We start from the raw sequence: 13555 nt of genomic DNA, 5'->3' as shown, positions 1-13555 counted from the left end.
AGGAATGTACTTTAGTCAACAGACTTGCCCTAGGAGAAGGATGGACTATGATGCTAATAATTTTCCCATCGCTTATTGTTACATTTCTATGAGCATGGACATATCATCCTTGGGCATATTTTTATACAGCAGAAAATGTCTGAAGTTTGGCTTGAATCAAAACACCACACAGGAAACATCAACAACTGTAGAACTGTGGTATTATTAGTTAAAAGTAGTGCTCTATAAATAATGAATCTTTTGGTTTGGCCCCAATTTGAAAAATATGGGGAAAATTCTATTTGGATCTAATAAAAAAATTAAAATTGGGTTTTTTTCCCTCATCCAAATGAAAAACTAGAAAGCATTCATTTTCATTTCAGGTACTGTTCACAAAACCAAAGCATTAGGAATGAAAGGCTAGACACTGGAATAAGGTGCATTTGCTAAATTTACATTGATTTTGCCTGGCTCAAAACACTCTTGTGGGTCTCTAAATTAATGAGCATTATAATTACCCACACTTTGAAGATACCCCTATGCTTTGCCCAGAGCTCCAATATTTGATGTTGGGATCCAGTTCACTAATAATGAGCTAGAGATTGGTAGTGAAGTGATTATATAGACAAATGCACTATTTTGTATTTATCTACAATAGCACGTATCCCCTTGCCATGGTATCAGGCTTGGTGTGTACTCTTTTATGAAAAATGTCATGGCATCCTTAACTTAGATCAAAACAGGTGAGCAAAGAGCACTTCAAACAGATGCAGCCCATGTTCACTAGTGCCCTGAAATTCACTCATGAGCATGCACCTAAGTGCAGATCAGCTGAGCCATATTAAGAAGACAAATTGTATTACTAAATTATACAGTTTTCAGGGAAATTGGCATTCACAACCCCCATTGATTATAATAGGCAATATTGATAACCAGCATTTCTGAAAAGCAGACCAGTGATATGCTTAGGTTAAATATTTGTTATTGCTTTACTATTCTTTAGCACATAACATATTATGTTTTAAAATGAGAGCATTCACAATTTGTAAGGAAGTAGCTGATGAAGAATTTGTACTTTGTTATCCCATCAACCATTTTCATAATACACTTGTAAAATGAATAATATGACAGAAGTTGGCAATAGAGACTATGTAATGCTCACTACTATAATTTACTCTCTACATATATACAAAAATCAGCTATTTTTGGTATTTGCTCATATGAACATGAAGGACTTACTGTATTTCTGCTTCTGCACACAAATTATGTTTTAAATGTAGCTTAACTTCAAGATTAATGTATGTTATAATTACCCTAATAAAGTAAGCATTTAAGAATGCACTCCCATGGTATAATCTACTAAACCACATCTTAATTATACATTGTAGGCCAGATCCTTTACTCATGTAAATCAGCATAGCTCCACTAAAGTCAATTACTGCAATGGAGCTATACCGATTTATGCCAGCTGTGGACCTCCCTTTCTCTGAATATTCCCATTAAAGAGCAGCAATATAAACTTACTATTGATCTGAATTTATGCAGTCACATTATTATCCATATGATGTCATATCAAGAATACCAGCTGATCTTAATGGAAACACTAATACAATCTTGTTTATGATATCTTGAGACACTGATAAAATCAGAGGTTATGTAATGTAAAAATAGCCTTTCCAAATGCTATGTTTATATAGTATCAATTTAATAAAAAATTTACCTTTGACATTCTGGCAACAGAGCTCTTTCAGCTTAAAGTATTGCCAGAATTCCTACGAATTGCATTAAAGTTTTATAAATGATCTGCTATTTTTATTTTAAATGGCTTTAGAAATGTTTTATTCTGTATTTTTCTATTTTGACAGGTACATCAGATCTGAGAGATCAATAATTCTGATTAATTTCTGCCTATCTATTATCTCATCAAATATCCTTATACTGGTTGGACAAACCCAGACACAGAATAAGGTATGAACAATTATATTGATTTGTGTTTGAATATCTATTTATTTATTTGTGTTTATTTTATTATATTTAGATACAAATCCATCCTAACAAGACTGGAAAATCTTTGTGGTAAAATAGTAACAGGCAAAGAAATTATTTAACATATGTCCTAATGTTTTTCTTGCTTCCAAAAATCCCTTTTGGTACCATTCCTTCTGGATAAGCTGTGTTCTCTGTGGTAGACTTGTGTTTTATAACTAAATTTCAAAGCCTAAAAAGTTCAAAGACATGAAACTTCAAAAGCACAAATTCTGGCTCATTATAATAGTTGTAATAGGATTGTGCTACAATGTTTTTTCTCTTTTTATTAACAACCTGACACTCCAAAGACAAGTTTAAATTGCTCAGAAGTTAAGAGTACTACTCGTGAAAATGTGCACATGCACAAAATAATGTTATAGCAAGGCTGAAGGGGCACAATACAGATACATAATTATTCAAACTTGCTTGCAAATGGTTATAGATCAGTAGTATACCTTATTTACTGTTGAACTGATAGTAATCACAGCAAAACCTTATTTCAGCTTGTTAGTGGACACGATCAGTATTTGTCCTTTTCTCTAAAGCAGGCCACCATTACCAGTTGAAGTTCTTTCTATATTTTGGGTGATCACACATTTCCAAGTGAAACCAGATAACTTTTCTGAGAAAAACAAAACACTTGTTTTAAAATGTAATAAAACTGCTCAAAAGGTTGAGAAAATATAATGTAATTGTTGTGTGGGATTGTAATAGAATACTGTTAAATTTTGCATTGAACAGGAGTTGTCTTTAAGAAATAATACATCTTGTTCTTATAAAATTCATACAGTTCACTGAGCATGCAATAAATGTATCATTCAGCTATCAAATCACAATATATTTTTGACAAAAAACCTAAAGTTCAGGCATAATTTCCTTTAGTCCGGCAGTTCCCAATCTGTGGTACACATATCACCAATGATACGCAGGCAACCTGTCAGTGGTATGCATTAATAGATTTATTATAATTACTGTATATGACAAAAATACACTGGTGGTACTCGAGGTTGAACTGAAAAATTTGCTGGTGGTACTTAAGGTTGTATCATTTTAAATTGGTGGTGCACAATCTGTCAGAGTTTGGGAACCACTGCTTTAGTCTATTCCTCCAAATTATTTATTCTTTTTAATCTAATACTTAAGAAATTAGCTATGGAACTCAATTGCTCCAATTCAATTAGGACAAAATGGTAATACTTTGAAAAATATACCTCTAAATATATACATATAAATTACTTTAATATATTATTATGAATTATTATATAATTACCTGTTGTGAGTTTGCAGAAAGAAGCAATGCAACTATCACTGACTTTAACAGAAACTGTCCAGCTGCAGATTTAAAAAGAATATATTCAAAATTATTCAAGTGACTAAGGAGCCTAAGTCATGTTTGAAATGTGTTTCACTTGGAAATGTGTCACGCTTTCTAATCCAACTCATTTGAAAACCTTCACTCTACTAAATGTCTCTTCAGTCTTCCCACCTCTGTTTTTCAGTCTCCAAAGATACTTGGCTATTTTCTCAAATTCTTTTTGAAAATAGGAGAACCTATGAATGGGGATCTTCCAAGGCAATCAATGATGTAGTGATGTAGGCCTAATAAAATTTACATTTTAAATGCTGTGATCTTAAAAAAAGAAACCCCAAATCAACAGAAACACATTCTTCTCTGTACATTTCTACTCTCTGCAATCCATAATTGCCCCGATACATCTACAGAATTGATAATAACAAGGGAGAATATTAGATGGATCAAGGGCCGAGCATGGTTCTTTCTTTAAAGCCATATCTCCTTTGTCACTTATCAAAATGGGTTTTAACCACCATGCCCATTTCTAAGCTCCAGAAAAGAAAGCTGTGCATATGTCTAGCATATGAAATTATTGTGAATTTAGCATATATTTAAGTCCCTTTTTGAATGACGATGCCCTTAAGAATTTGGTTTGCTTGAACTTGGATTTGAATGAATTATTTGTTCTTTATTTTTTATATTAATGTATGGAGAAAAATATAGTTTGATTTTTGGACCCCAGGTTTAGATTTCCACAACAGCTAAATGGGAAATATGAGTTTGACTTACAAGAAGAACTATATCTTTTCCACGTTGAAGAGAAAAGGCTTTTTGATATTAATCTTTTATTTGAGCTGATATTGATGCTATTACCTAAAAATAAAAACCAATTACATTTGTGGAGTAGATTATAGATTTGGGTGGCAAATCCTAAAGTTGTTACTCAGGAGAAGAATTTATTTCAAGACTGAAAGAATTGTTTCTTGGTGAACAGTCATGCTTTGGTATTTAAAAAGTAATCGGAAGTATTAAAACATGAAAGCACAAGAAGAATTTTTTCCATGTATTATAGAGATGGACCTCATTTGTTAGATTTGACTTCTGTTCTGTTCCATTTTCATTCTTGTAGGACCACTGTCACCCAGGTATCTGGGCATTTAATCAGTATCTGTATGCTCATGATGACTTCCACAAAGTTTGACAATGTTTATTACATTTGATGTTTTGATTCAAACTGCTATACAGGCCAACATGTGATTTTCATAATTGGATATAGACCTGAAACAGGGTTCTGAATTTCTCTGTTTATGCATGTGCTTTATGGAGAATAAGAGGTTTGGGTCTGATGAGAACCCAGTTCTAATTATAAATTGGAGCAGTATGTAAACGTAAGCAAAACAAAGATGTGTCCGCTACAGAAAGAATATCTCTGTCTTGATCTACAGTTTGTATATTTCTCTCTTTGCTTTAACTAATTCACAAACCAGTTTTGATTTCTTTACAAACTTCTCCAACTTCAAGAAATCCCTGCTCCTATAAGAAAGTTTCTGTGCATTCTGTGGCAATATATGAATAAATTTGGCTCTTCTGCACTGCCAAAGTGAAGGTTATTAATTAATTTTTATTTTTTGTTAAATATATCACAAGTATTCTGCATGTTAGCTGTAGCAACCGTATCTTAAGGATGATTGTATCTTTTGTGGTTTTATATAACTTTCCTATGTTCATGAAACATTAATGAGGACTAAGTGAGTTTGAAATGCTGTACTTTCTCTATTTAAAGTAGATACTGTCTTTTTTAGTAAAAAAAAAAAAAGGTCATGATATTTCCTACCAGCAGAAATGGACACACTGTGTACAGATAAGGTTCTGCAGAAGTAGCTTAAAGTCTTGAAAGCTGGAAGAGCTTTTACATTTCAAATACTTGAGGTTTAAAGGCAGAATTTCCTCCTTCTCAGTATGTGAACTAGTTTTTTTTTTTACTTGAGGTATCAGACAATAGACCTGAGGCCTAGGCCATAAAGCCTTTTAACTTGTTTTAAGATATTTGGTGCAAGCAAAGGATGGAACCTATTGGAAGAGTTAGAATAGCTTTTGTCAGCATAAAGTCATGTTCTTTTTATTCCTTCATAGCTGCACAGGTTATGCACTTTATTGAAAGACATAAGTGAAAAGTGGTTTGCTTTCTTCAATGTGTTTCCAACAAAATTTCCAAATAGAGAAAAATCTTGTTGAAATGCTCTTAAAGCATAAATCAACTTTTGATATGTTGTTCTGTTAAGCCCATGTTTAGGTTGTTGGAAGCTAAGGTTCCCCACATGCTTTGAAGTTGATTAAAATTTCCCTGATGATCCTTTGTGAATATAATCAGCAGGGCTGGATTAATGTGTAGGCGAACAAAGCACATGCCTAGTGCCCTGAGCTGCAGGGGGTCCCAGTCCTACCCCCTGTGGCAGCCGCGCGAATGACCCCATTCACCTCCCTTCCCATCCCCTCCACCAGCCTCACCACTATGGTGGCTGCTTCCTGGTAGTGGCTCCTAGCCCCGCTCCCTGCGGGTGGCAGCGCTGGGGTGAGGAGGGGGGTCTTGACCAGCCTGGGGCCCAAGAGTTTGTTTACTAGGGGCCACTAAAGGGTTAATTTGGCTCTGATAATCAGTGTTGCAGATGGAGTAAGATAGAAAGCATTACTCTTAATACTTGGATACTTTTTTCTGCAAAGTAGTGTTTTTCCTAGTTAAAACTATTGTTTAAAATAGTAACTGCATTATTTTACTTTAACATGTCTGTAATAGGATTAGAATTCAGAAGGTCAACACAATCCTGTGTTTTCACTTTGTAGAGACTGTCATATTTATTTTAGGAAGTATAAGTGATTTGAGGGCCTGTGTGTATCATGTAAATGTTTTCACATTATCCATTTGTTGTTGCTTTCTATGCAATTGAGAAAGATGGGTGATTCCTTCTGTACATGGATACTGTTACTTAAAGCTAAAAATCTTGATTATGCTCCAGCCTTAATTTAACAAGTGAGATTCTTTTCTCTCCAGTATGTTATTGGGCCTTAGTATTGGGCCTTTTTTCTTTCAGTGTATGCACATTTGGAAATGATCATGTCAGAAACACTATCACTGTTTCATTAACAGTTGTTTGTAAATAACAACACATTAGCCATCTGAGGTAAATAAATACTGTTTGCGTATTTTCCTTGTGAAGAAAACAGTCCTAAATAAAGTTTAAAATAAACAGCAAGATACATCCTACAGATGGGGGGAAGTTAATTCTTTTCTCTGTTATCTGCCTCTGATTTTAAGAGTTAACACATAGAGCTTGTGTGGGGGTTCTTGAGAAACAGGTGTCTTCAGGAGTGTATGTTCTTCCCTTCGTTCACACTTACAGATTCTGTTAACTGTATTAAGAGTTACGTGTGCCTATCAGGGAAAGAGACTGTATCTCTCAGGGGCAGTGAAAGGTAGATAGATCATCACAGTATGGTTAATATTCTGTGTCACCCTTGTCTAATTGCAACATCATATTTGTTATGCTTCCTGTTATACCATTTTGGTGATAATCCCTTCTTTGCATTCATGATTTTTAATTCAGCCATAAAAGCTGTTCCTTATTAAAAGTTGGAGCACATCAGGGGGTGGAGAAACAAGGCGGCAAATTTGAATAAAATCTCTTTGACTGCCTAAAATACAAAGAAACTTAATCAGCAGTTCCTATAAACTGCTTATGAGGAATAAGGATAGCTTAATTATCAAGCAAAACACCCCTTACATTTTGCAGGTTATTAATCTGTAATTTGCATTAGATGTTTCTGAGCAAATGGTCAAAGTAATCCTATAAAATTGCTTCTTTTTACAAAATGAATGTTCCCATCCACCTGATAAAGACTGTCTTACATTTGAAAGCTTATTTAACTCTATCCCAATAAAATATATCACCCTAAGAAATCCTTGCCCCTCCCATCCACTCTGGCACCTGGGTGAGCAAAGAAAATGAAGGGAAAAGCCACCAGCACTATGGGTTCCAGTATGGGATGTCCCTACCATACTCTCTAAAGAAGCTCCTTGGGTAATTAAGGTTGCACAAGGTTTAGATTAGCATTGGAAGCAGACTCCCCAAGGAATTCTACCCATATCCATGTAAAAGGCAGGGATTTCTTAGGGTAATATCTTTTTATTGGACCAACTATGTAGTTAGGATGAAGCTAGACAAGCTTTCAAATGTAAGACATTCTTCATCAGGTCTGTCATCACAGTAAGTCAGGCACAGCATAGTGAAAAACAGCACAGGGGAGCACAGCCTGAGAGAAATTCTCAGGAGTAGCAAATACACACTGTGTGCATTGGGGACACAGTGGGTGTGTTTCCACGTGCATTCATGCCAGCTTAAATTTACTGCACAATAAATTACTGTACAGTAAGCGGGATTAGGCCAGCATCTACACGTGTATTAAAGCGCATTAACTCTGTGTGTGGAAAGTCAGTCCACACATGCAGTGTTACTGCACAGTAAGGTATCTACTACACCTGTTATTGCACAGCAACTGGTTTTTGCACGTGCGTTATTGCGCAGTAACAGTATTGCGCATGATGCAGGTCTCAAATTTATGCTCAAGTCAGCGTAAGTAACCATATTTACTGCATAGTATGGGCATACATGTGTAGACGCATGCAGTAAATGCGCGCGTGTAGATGTGCCCAGTGGGTTCTGTCAGGGACAATACTGTTATGACAGAATCATTCGTTGTGATGAAAAGTACATGGGGGACAGTGACCATGGGTGTAAATAGTGCCAGGTCAGCCTAACCCCTACCTGCCTGCTGCCTAGCCACACGGCTCTACACTTTCAGCATTCTCATGCCCCAGCCAGCCCCTCCACCACCCAAAACGGCCACCCAGAGCCCAGGGCTAACTCCCTGAGCCTGCTGCCAGCCTGTGCCTGCTCTGCCCAGTTCAAATTGCTGTTGTCCCAGGGGCATGTGTAGATACTGCACCCAGGAGCAGGGTACTCCTGCTCATACAGCCCCGGAGTTTATCCCTTCTCATGAATTGCACGTGTAGATGCACCCACTTAAGCAGAAGAAAAAAAGGTGGTTACTGGGAGATCGAGGCCTGCTGAAAGGGAGGAGGGTCATTCACACCTTTCCTGTGTGGAAAGAATTTAGCAGTTGCATAAAATATAATGTGCCATAAGTCTGATACCATGTGGTATTCATGCTCTTCTAGCAGAGTTAATTGACCCATATCTGCCACCTCTTTATGACAGTGCCACATATGGTGGAGTTAGGAGAGCCAATTTCAGCACATCTAAAAAAACCTCAGGGGAGACCTCACAAGCAGCTGGGACATACAGAATAACTGTTCAAACAGCATTATGGTTGTGTTAGAAAACAATGTAGTAGTAGGTAATTTACAGTTGAGGAAGTAACATTCCGTAACTGACATCTTAAATTGGTGTCATTTAAGCTGTGTCACCCATCTGCACAGCCGAAGATCTGGCCACAAATATCTTCCTATTCTTGTCAACACCCGGATGCTATTTTAACTCCTTGCCCGTTGATTCTTACTACTGCTTCTTTGTGGAAGCAGAATATGGTGGGCTTCTTTGAAGGGCAGATACAACTTGTCATTAAACTATGTGAGATCCTTTAAGAAAGGACTACCAGGTACAAGGGGCTATAGGTAGTGTGCATTTACCATATGTGACTAAATTCTGCACGTTCAGGAACTGCAAACTAGTTAACTACTATAGAGCCCTTGGCAATGAATAAAAAAGTAAGTCTGTTTAAAAATACTGCTTTACCATGTCAAACTCTGACTAAACCTGTTAATTCAGGAGAAGGCACTCTCTAATCTTTGATTCCCAGAAGAGTCTTTGGAGAACAGGTCCTTTTTACCCAAGATCAGTAAACATGTTAACGTTAACCTGTTTCAGAGGACACTAATATTGTTTTTGAGAATGCTGGTCAGTCTCTTACTCAAAATGTGTCAACTTTACCAGTCAGTTTGGGATTTCTTAAACAAATTAGACTTTTTTTCACTTCAATCATGTTACAGAAAAAAATATCATAATGAAATTAAGAAAATGTAAAAATTATCTACAATACTCAGTCTCCTGTTATGAACTTTGGCTAGGTGTTCTAAAAAGCTGTATCAAAAAGGGAAATGCCCTTATTTCAGGCATCCTAAAATGTTATCATCATTTACCCCTGAAGAATGCAGGGTCACATCTTCCATAACACTTGGACATTACGTTTTGCTGTTCCAGAAACTGGAGTTTCTCCCCCTCTGTTCTTCAAGACCTCTTTTTAATTGCTTCCTCTTCTCTGGAAGTCATCCCCACAACCCTGAAGAGAAATAGCTCGTCCCCACACAAACACCTGTTTGTGTCATTTTAGGCAATCTGTTGATGATTCAAATAGCTATATCTGGTTTCACACCTTCCTTCCTTCCATTCCTTTTGGGCTTGTTTACTGGATTCCAGTTTAAGTAGCAGAGTAATCAGTGGGCTATGAATCAGCTTAGAGCCATTTAAATGATCTTTGATTCACGTAATGTGGAGGAAGAACCTTTTGCCAAAGTAGAAGTGGTAGAGCAGGATTTTTAAGTGCAGATAATAATGATAATTATAATGATTGTAATAACAGCAGCAACAGCGGCAGCAACAGCACCACCACCACCAACAATCCAAATTTTGGGTGATTTTTGTACTGCTGGGTAAGGTAAATTTTTGCTTGTTAACCCTTCACTTCAGGGAACAGGATTACCACACTTCCATATATTCAGATATAGATAAATACTCTTGTAACACAAACCAAAATAAGTATAAAAGCACAAATCTTTTTAAATGGATGCTTAGTAAAGTAATACTTTAAACATAATCATATGGGCCATATTTAATGGTAAACTGATCTCATAATAATAAATTTGCTAAATCAATATACCTCCTGTGTACCAAACCAAAACAAATGTAAAAAATATGGAGTCCTTTTAGACAAACATTATATAGATGCAAAAGAATGTAAATTTAGTGCAATAAGGTTACAGTACAACATTCCTTCTGCACTTCTCTACAGCTCCCTGTTGTGTCTATACGTATTCAGGAACATATGGTAAATTCAACCTTGATGAAACACTGTCAAGTTCATTTTTACAGTTTTAAATTTCTGTTTTTATACGTTTTCTATCTCAGTAACAATTTCCTCAGGCCCTTTATCTTGTAGTTTCAAGGGAGCGTACTATACGGGAAATGACTACTGGAGCGCACTGATTACAAACTTGGAAATAATAGTTCTTTCCTTAGCTGTTTTGTACTTCATTGCCTGACAGATCCAGGGTTGGGTCTTGCCATCCCTAGCTACATTAATAATCCTTAACCATGCACATTGTTCTACTTATGTGAACCACGGATTTTTGCCATGTATATCTCTGTCAAGCCTGGGCCCAGAGATGGAGATCATAAGCTAATATAACAATGGACTTTGTTTTGTTGTTGTTCTTAGTTACCAGTTCTGTATATCCAGTTCTGGAAATAGAGCTTACTAGTTAATCAGTAATCCTTTATGCCTGAATTTCTGTTTTCTGTAGCATCTCAACATAGAAAACCATATATATAAGAATTGCAATACTAAATCAAATTAGTCCAGTATACAGCTTCTGACAGTAGTCAGTTCCAGCTGCTTCACAGAAAGGCACAGGAAGATCAGCAGTGAGCAGTCATGAGATAAATTGCCCTTGTGTTGCACAGGTAGTGGGTTTTCTGCTTGTTTGTTTTACATAGATTAATTTTTGATTGACTGAAGTCAAAAGTAATATTAGAATGTGAAGGAAATTACCCACCAAATGATAACAGTTCTCATGTGGCTAAGTTTAGGATCTAAATTTCATGACAGTGGCTATGTTTTATTGTTTTCCACTTTTGATGGGTTTGTCAGAATCTACACAAAGTAGGCTTTTGTGGGCAAATAATTATAGATAGTTGTGCAACTGAACAGAAAATTGTCCTAGAAATAATTGTAAAAGGAAAATTCTCAAAGTAAAGTTAAGTAACATAGAATTTGGCTATAATCATGCCCTTTCTTAATGAATGTAACCATGAGACTTCCCTGTGGGGAAACTTACACTTTTGTAATAAAAAGGCCTCAAGCTGTTAAAGCTGATAGAATTTTTGTAATGTTAGAAAGTTCAGCTTGAACTAGACATGTGGGTTTTGAAAACAGGATGGAAAAAACATTTTAATATCTTTTTCTCCTGAAGAAAACTGAAATGTAGCTGGCAAAAGGAGTCCAGCAGTTGGAAGGAAGTATGAGTAAGGTTGGCACAATATGTTGTACTGCAAGTGATTACGTATCTGCCTATAATTAGTAGAACTGCATATAATTTATGGTGAATGATTCTTTTTTGTAAAAGTCGCAATCTCATACTATATTCATTAAATAATTTCCCCAAGCCAGGGCATCTAAGTGGATTTATTATTCCTTAAATACCATTTAAAATTAGGCAAGGGCTTAGAGTAAGAATGGTATCCTTAACAAGCTTAGCTGAGCTATACAGGACAACAAAGCCCAACATGTCAGAACTTACTGCTATTGAAACTTGGGTTTTAAAAAGATGGGATTAATATTAAATCTGTTGTTATTTGCATTGAGATTTTACACTTCTTATATTTAAGTGGACTCTCAAGTCTCTGCCATTTACTGCATATCCTCTTATGTCATGTCAATCAGAATTCAGGCGTAAGTGTTACCAATTTAATTATTGCTATAAAACCTTCATTTTCAGACTGCTTATCTTTTAAAGTAAATACAGAATAGTAATAACATGTCACTGAACTGAGGCTTTCCAATTGTATGATACAGGAATAAAAATGGTTTTGCTATGAATCACAGACTAGTATCCATGTCAGGCCTGCATTAGTGTCATACAAGAACTGTCATGAGATTTGCTTGTATATATTCATATCCCCCTGCCCATAAAACCCCTAGAGTGACCAATCCATAAAACCTCAACAACTGAGCAAAAACTGTCTTTTTCCATTATACCATAAGCACCCTGATGCTTCCTTACTTTTATCATCAAGGCCTGCCATCCAAGCATAGCCATAATGTTTTCTATACCATTCAAAATATATCCTAGCCAGATTTTTAAACCCTAAAAAGAATACTGACTCAGCTTTCACAAATATCTAAACAACACGTCTTTCTTAACTAAACAATAGGCACCTAAGAATTTTTATAGGTTTATTCTTAAATTTATTCTTAAATAAATTCCTAAATTTATTCTTAAATTTTTTCCTTAACATATTCCTATGTTAAGGAAAGCTACACGTCCCTGCAAGCCGATATTGGCAACCAGGGTGGACGGCTGGAGACCCTCTGGGTTAAAATCTGTGGGGGACACGGCACAGGAGACACAATGGTGGGAGTCTATTACAGACCTCCCACCCAAAGTCCTGAGCTTGACCAGGAGTTTGCCCAGGAACTGGCTGAGGCAGCTTGCTCCAGGACCATGGTTGTCATGGGTGACTTCAATTACCCAGACATCTCATGGGAGGATCGCTCAGCAAAATCTGAGCGGTCGTAGAGCTTCCTCTCGTGCGTGGATGACCTCTACCTGACTCAAGAAGTCTACGGGCCAACAAGAGGCAAAGTGCTGCTCGACCTGGTACTGGCTACTGGGGATGACCTAGTCAGCGACCTAGTGATCGATGGGAAGCTGGGTGACAGCGAACACGAGCTGATCACCTTCACCATCCGCCGAAAAGCTGGCAAGTCGGTCAGCAACGCGCAAGTCCTTGACTTCAGGAAAGCCGATTTTGACAAGCTCAGGAGGCTTGTCAGTGAGGCCCTAAGGGACCGTGACCACAGGGAGAGGGGAGTTCAAGAGGAGTGGTTGCTCCTCAAGGGAGCGATCCTCAAAGCACAAACTAAGTCTATTCCATCTCGGAGGAAAGGCAGCAAGAGGGCACAGCAGCCCCCCTGGCTCTCCAGGGACCTAGCAGACCTCCTGAGGCTAAAAAGAAAGGCCTACAAAGGGTGGAGGATGGGAGTCACCTCCAAGGAGGATTATTCTGCACTGGTCCGGTCCTGTAGGGAGCAGACCAGGAAAGCCAAGGCTGCAACTGAACTCCAGCTAGCTTTGAGCATCAAGGACAATAAGAAGTCCTTTTTCAGATATGTGGGGAGCCGGAGGAAAAGCAGGGGCAACATTGGACCCCTGCTGACCCAGATGGGGCAACTGACAACTGA

The 13555-nt window shown here is 37.2% G+C and overlaps 1 protein-coding gene across 1 annotated transcript in view; it reads left to right on the top strand.

Annotated features, from left to right (window-relative positions):
- Positions 1-13555, top strand: part of ADGRB3 (adhesion G protein-coupled receptor B3) — a 738716-nt gene that overhangs the window by 603387 nt on the left and 121774 nt on the right. The window contains exon 19 of the mRNA XM_006016642.3: positions 1845-1947. Within this exon, the coding sequence (XP_006016704.1) occupies positions 1845-1947 (103 nt within the window). The remainder of the gene's footprint in view (positions 1-1844; positions 1948-13555) is intronic.

The sequence above is a fragment of the Alligator sinensis genome, unplaced genomic scaffold (genome assembly GCF_000455745.1).
Source record: "Alligator sinensis unplaced genomic scaffold, ASM45574v1 scaffold499_1, whole genome shotgun sequence".
NCBI lineage: Eukaryota > Metazoa > Chordata > Crocodylia > Alligatoridae > Alligator > Alligator sinensis.
Note: the sequence above shows the minus strand (reverse complement) of the source record. Positions and strands in the feature narration are given on the sequence as shown.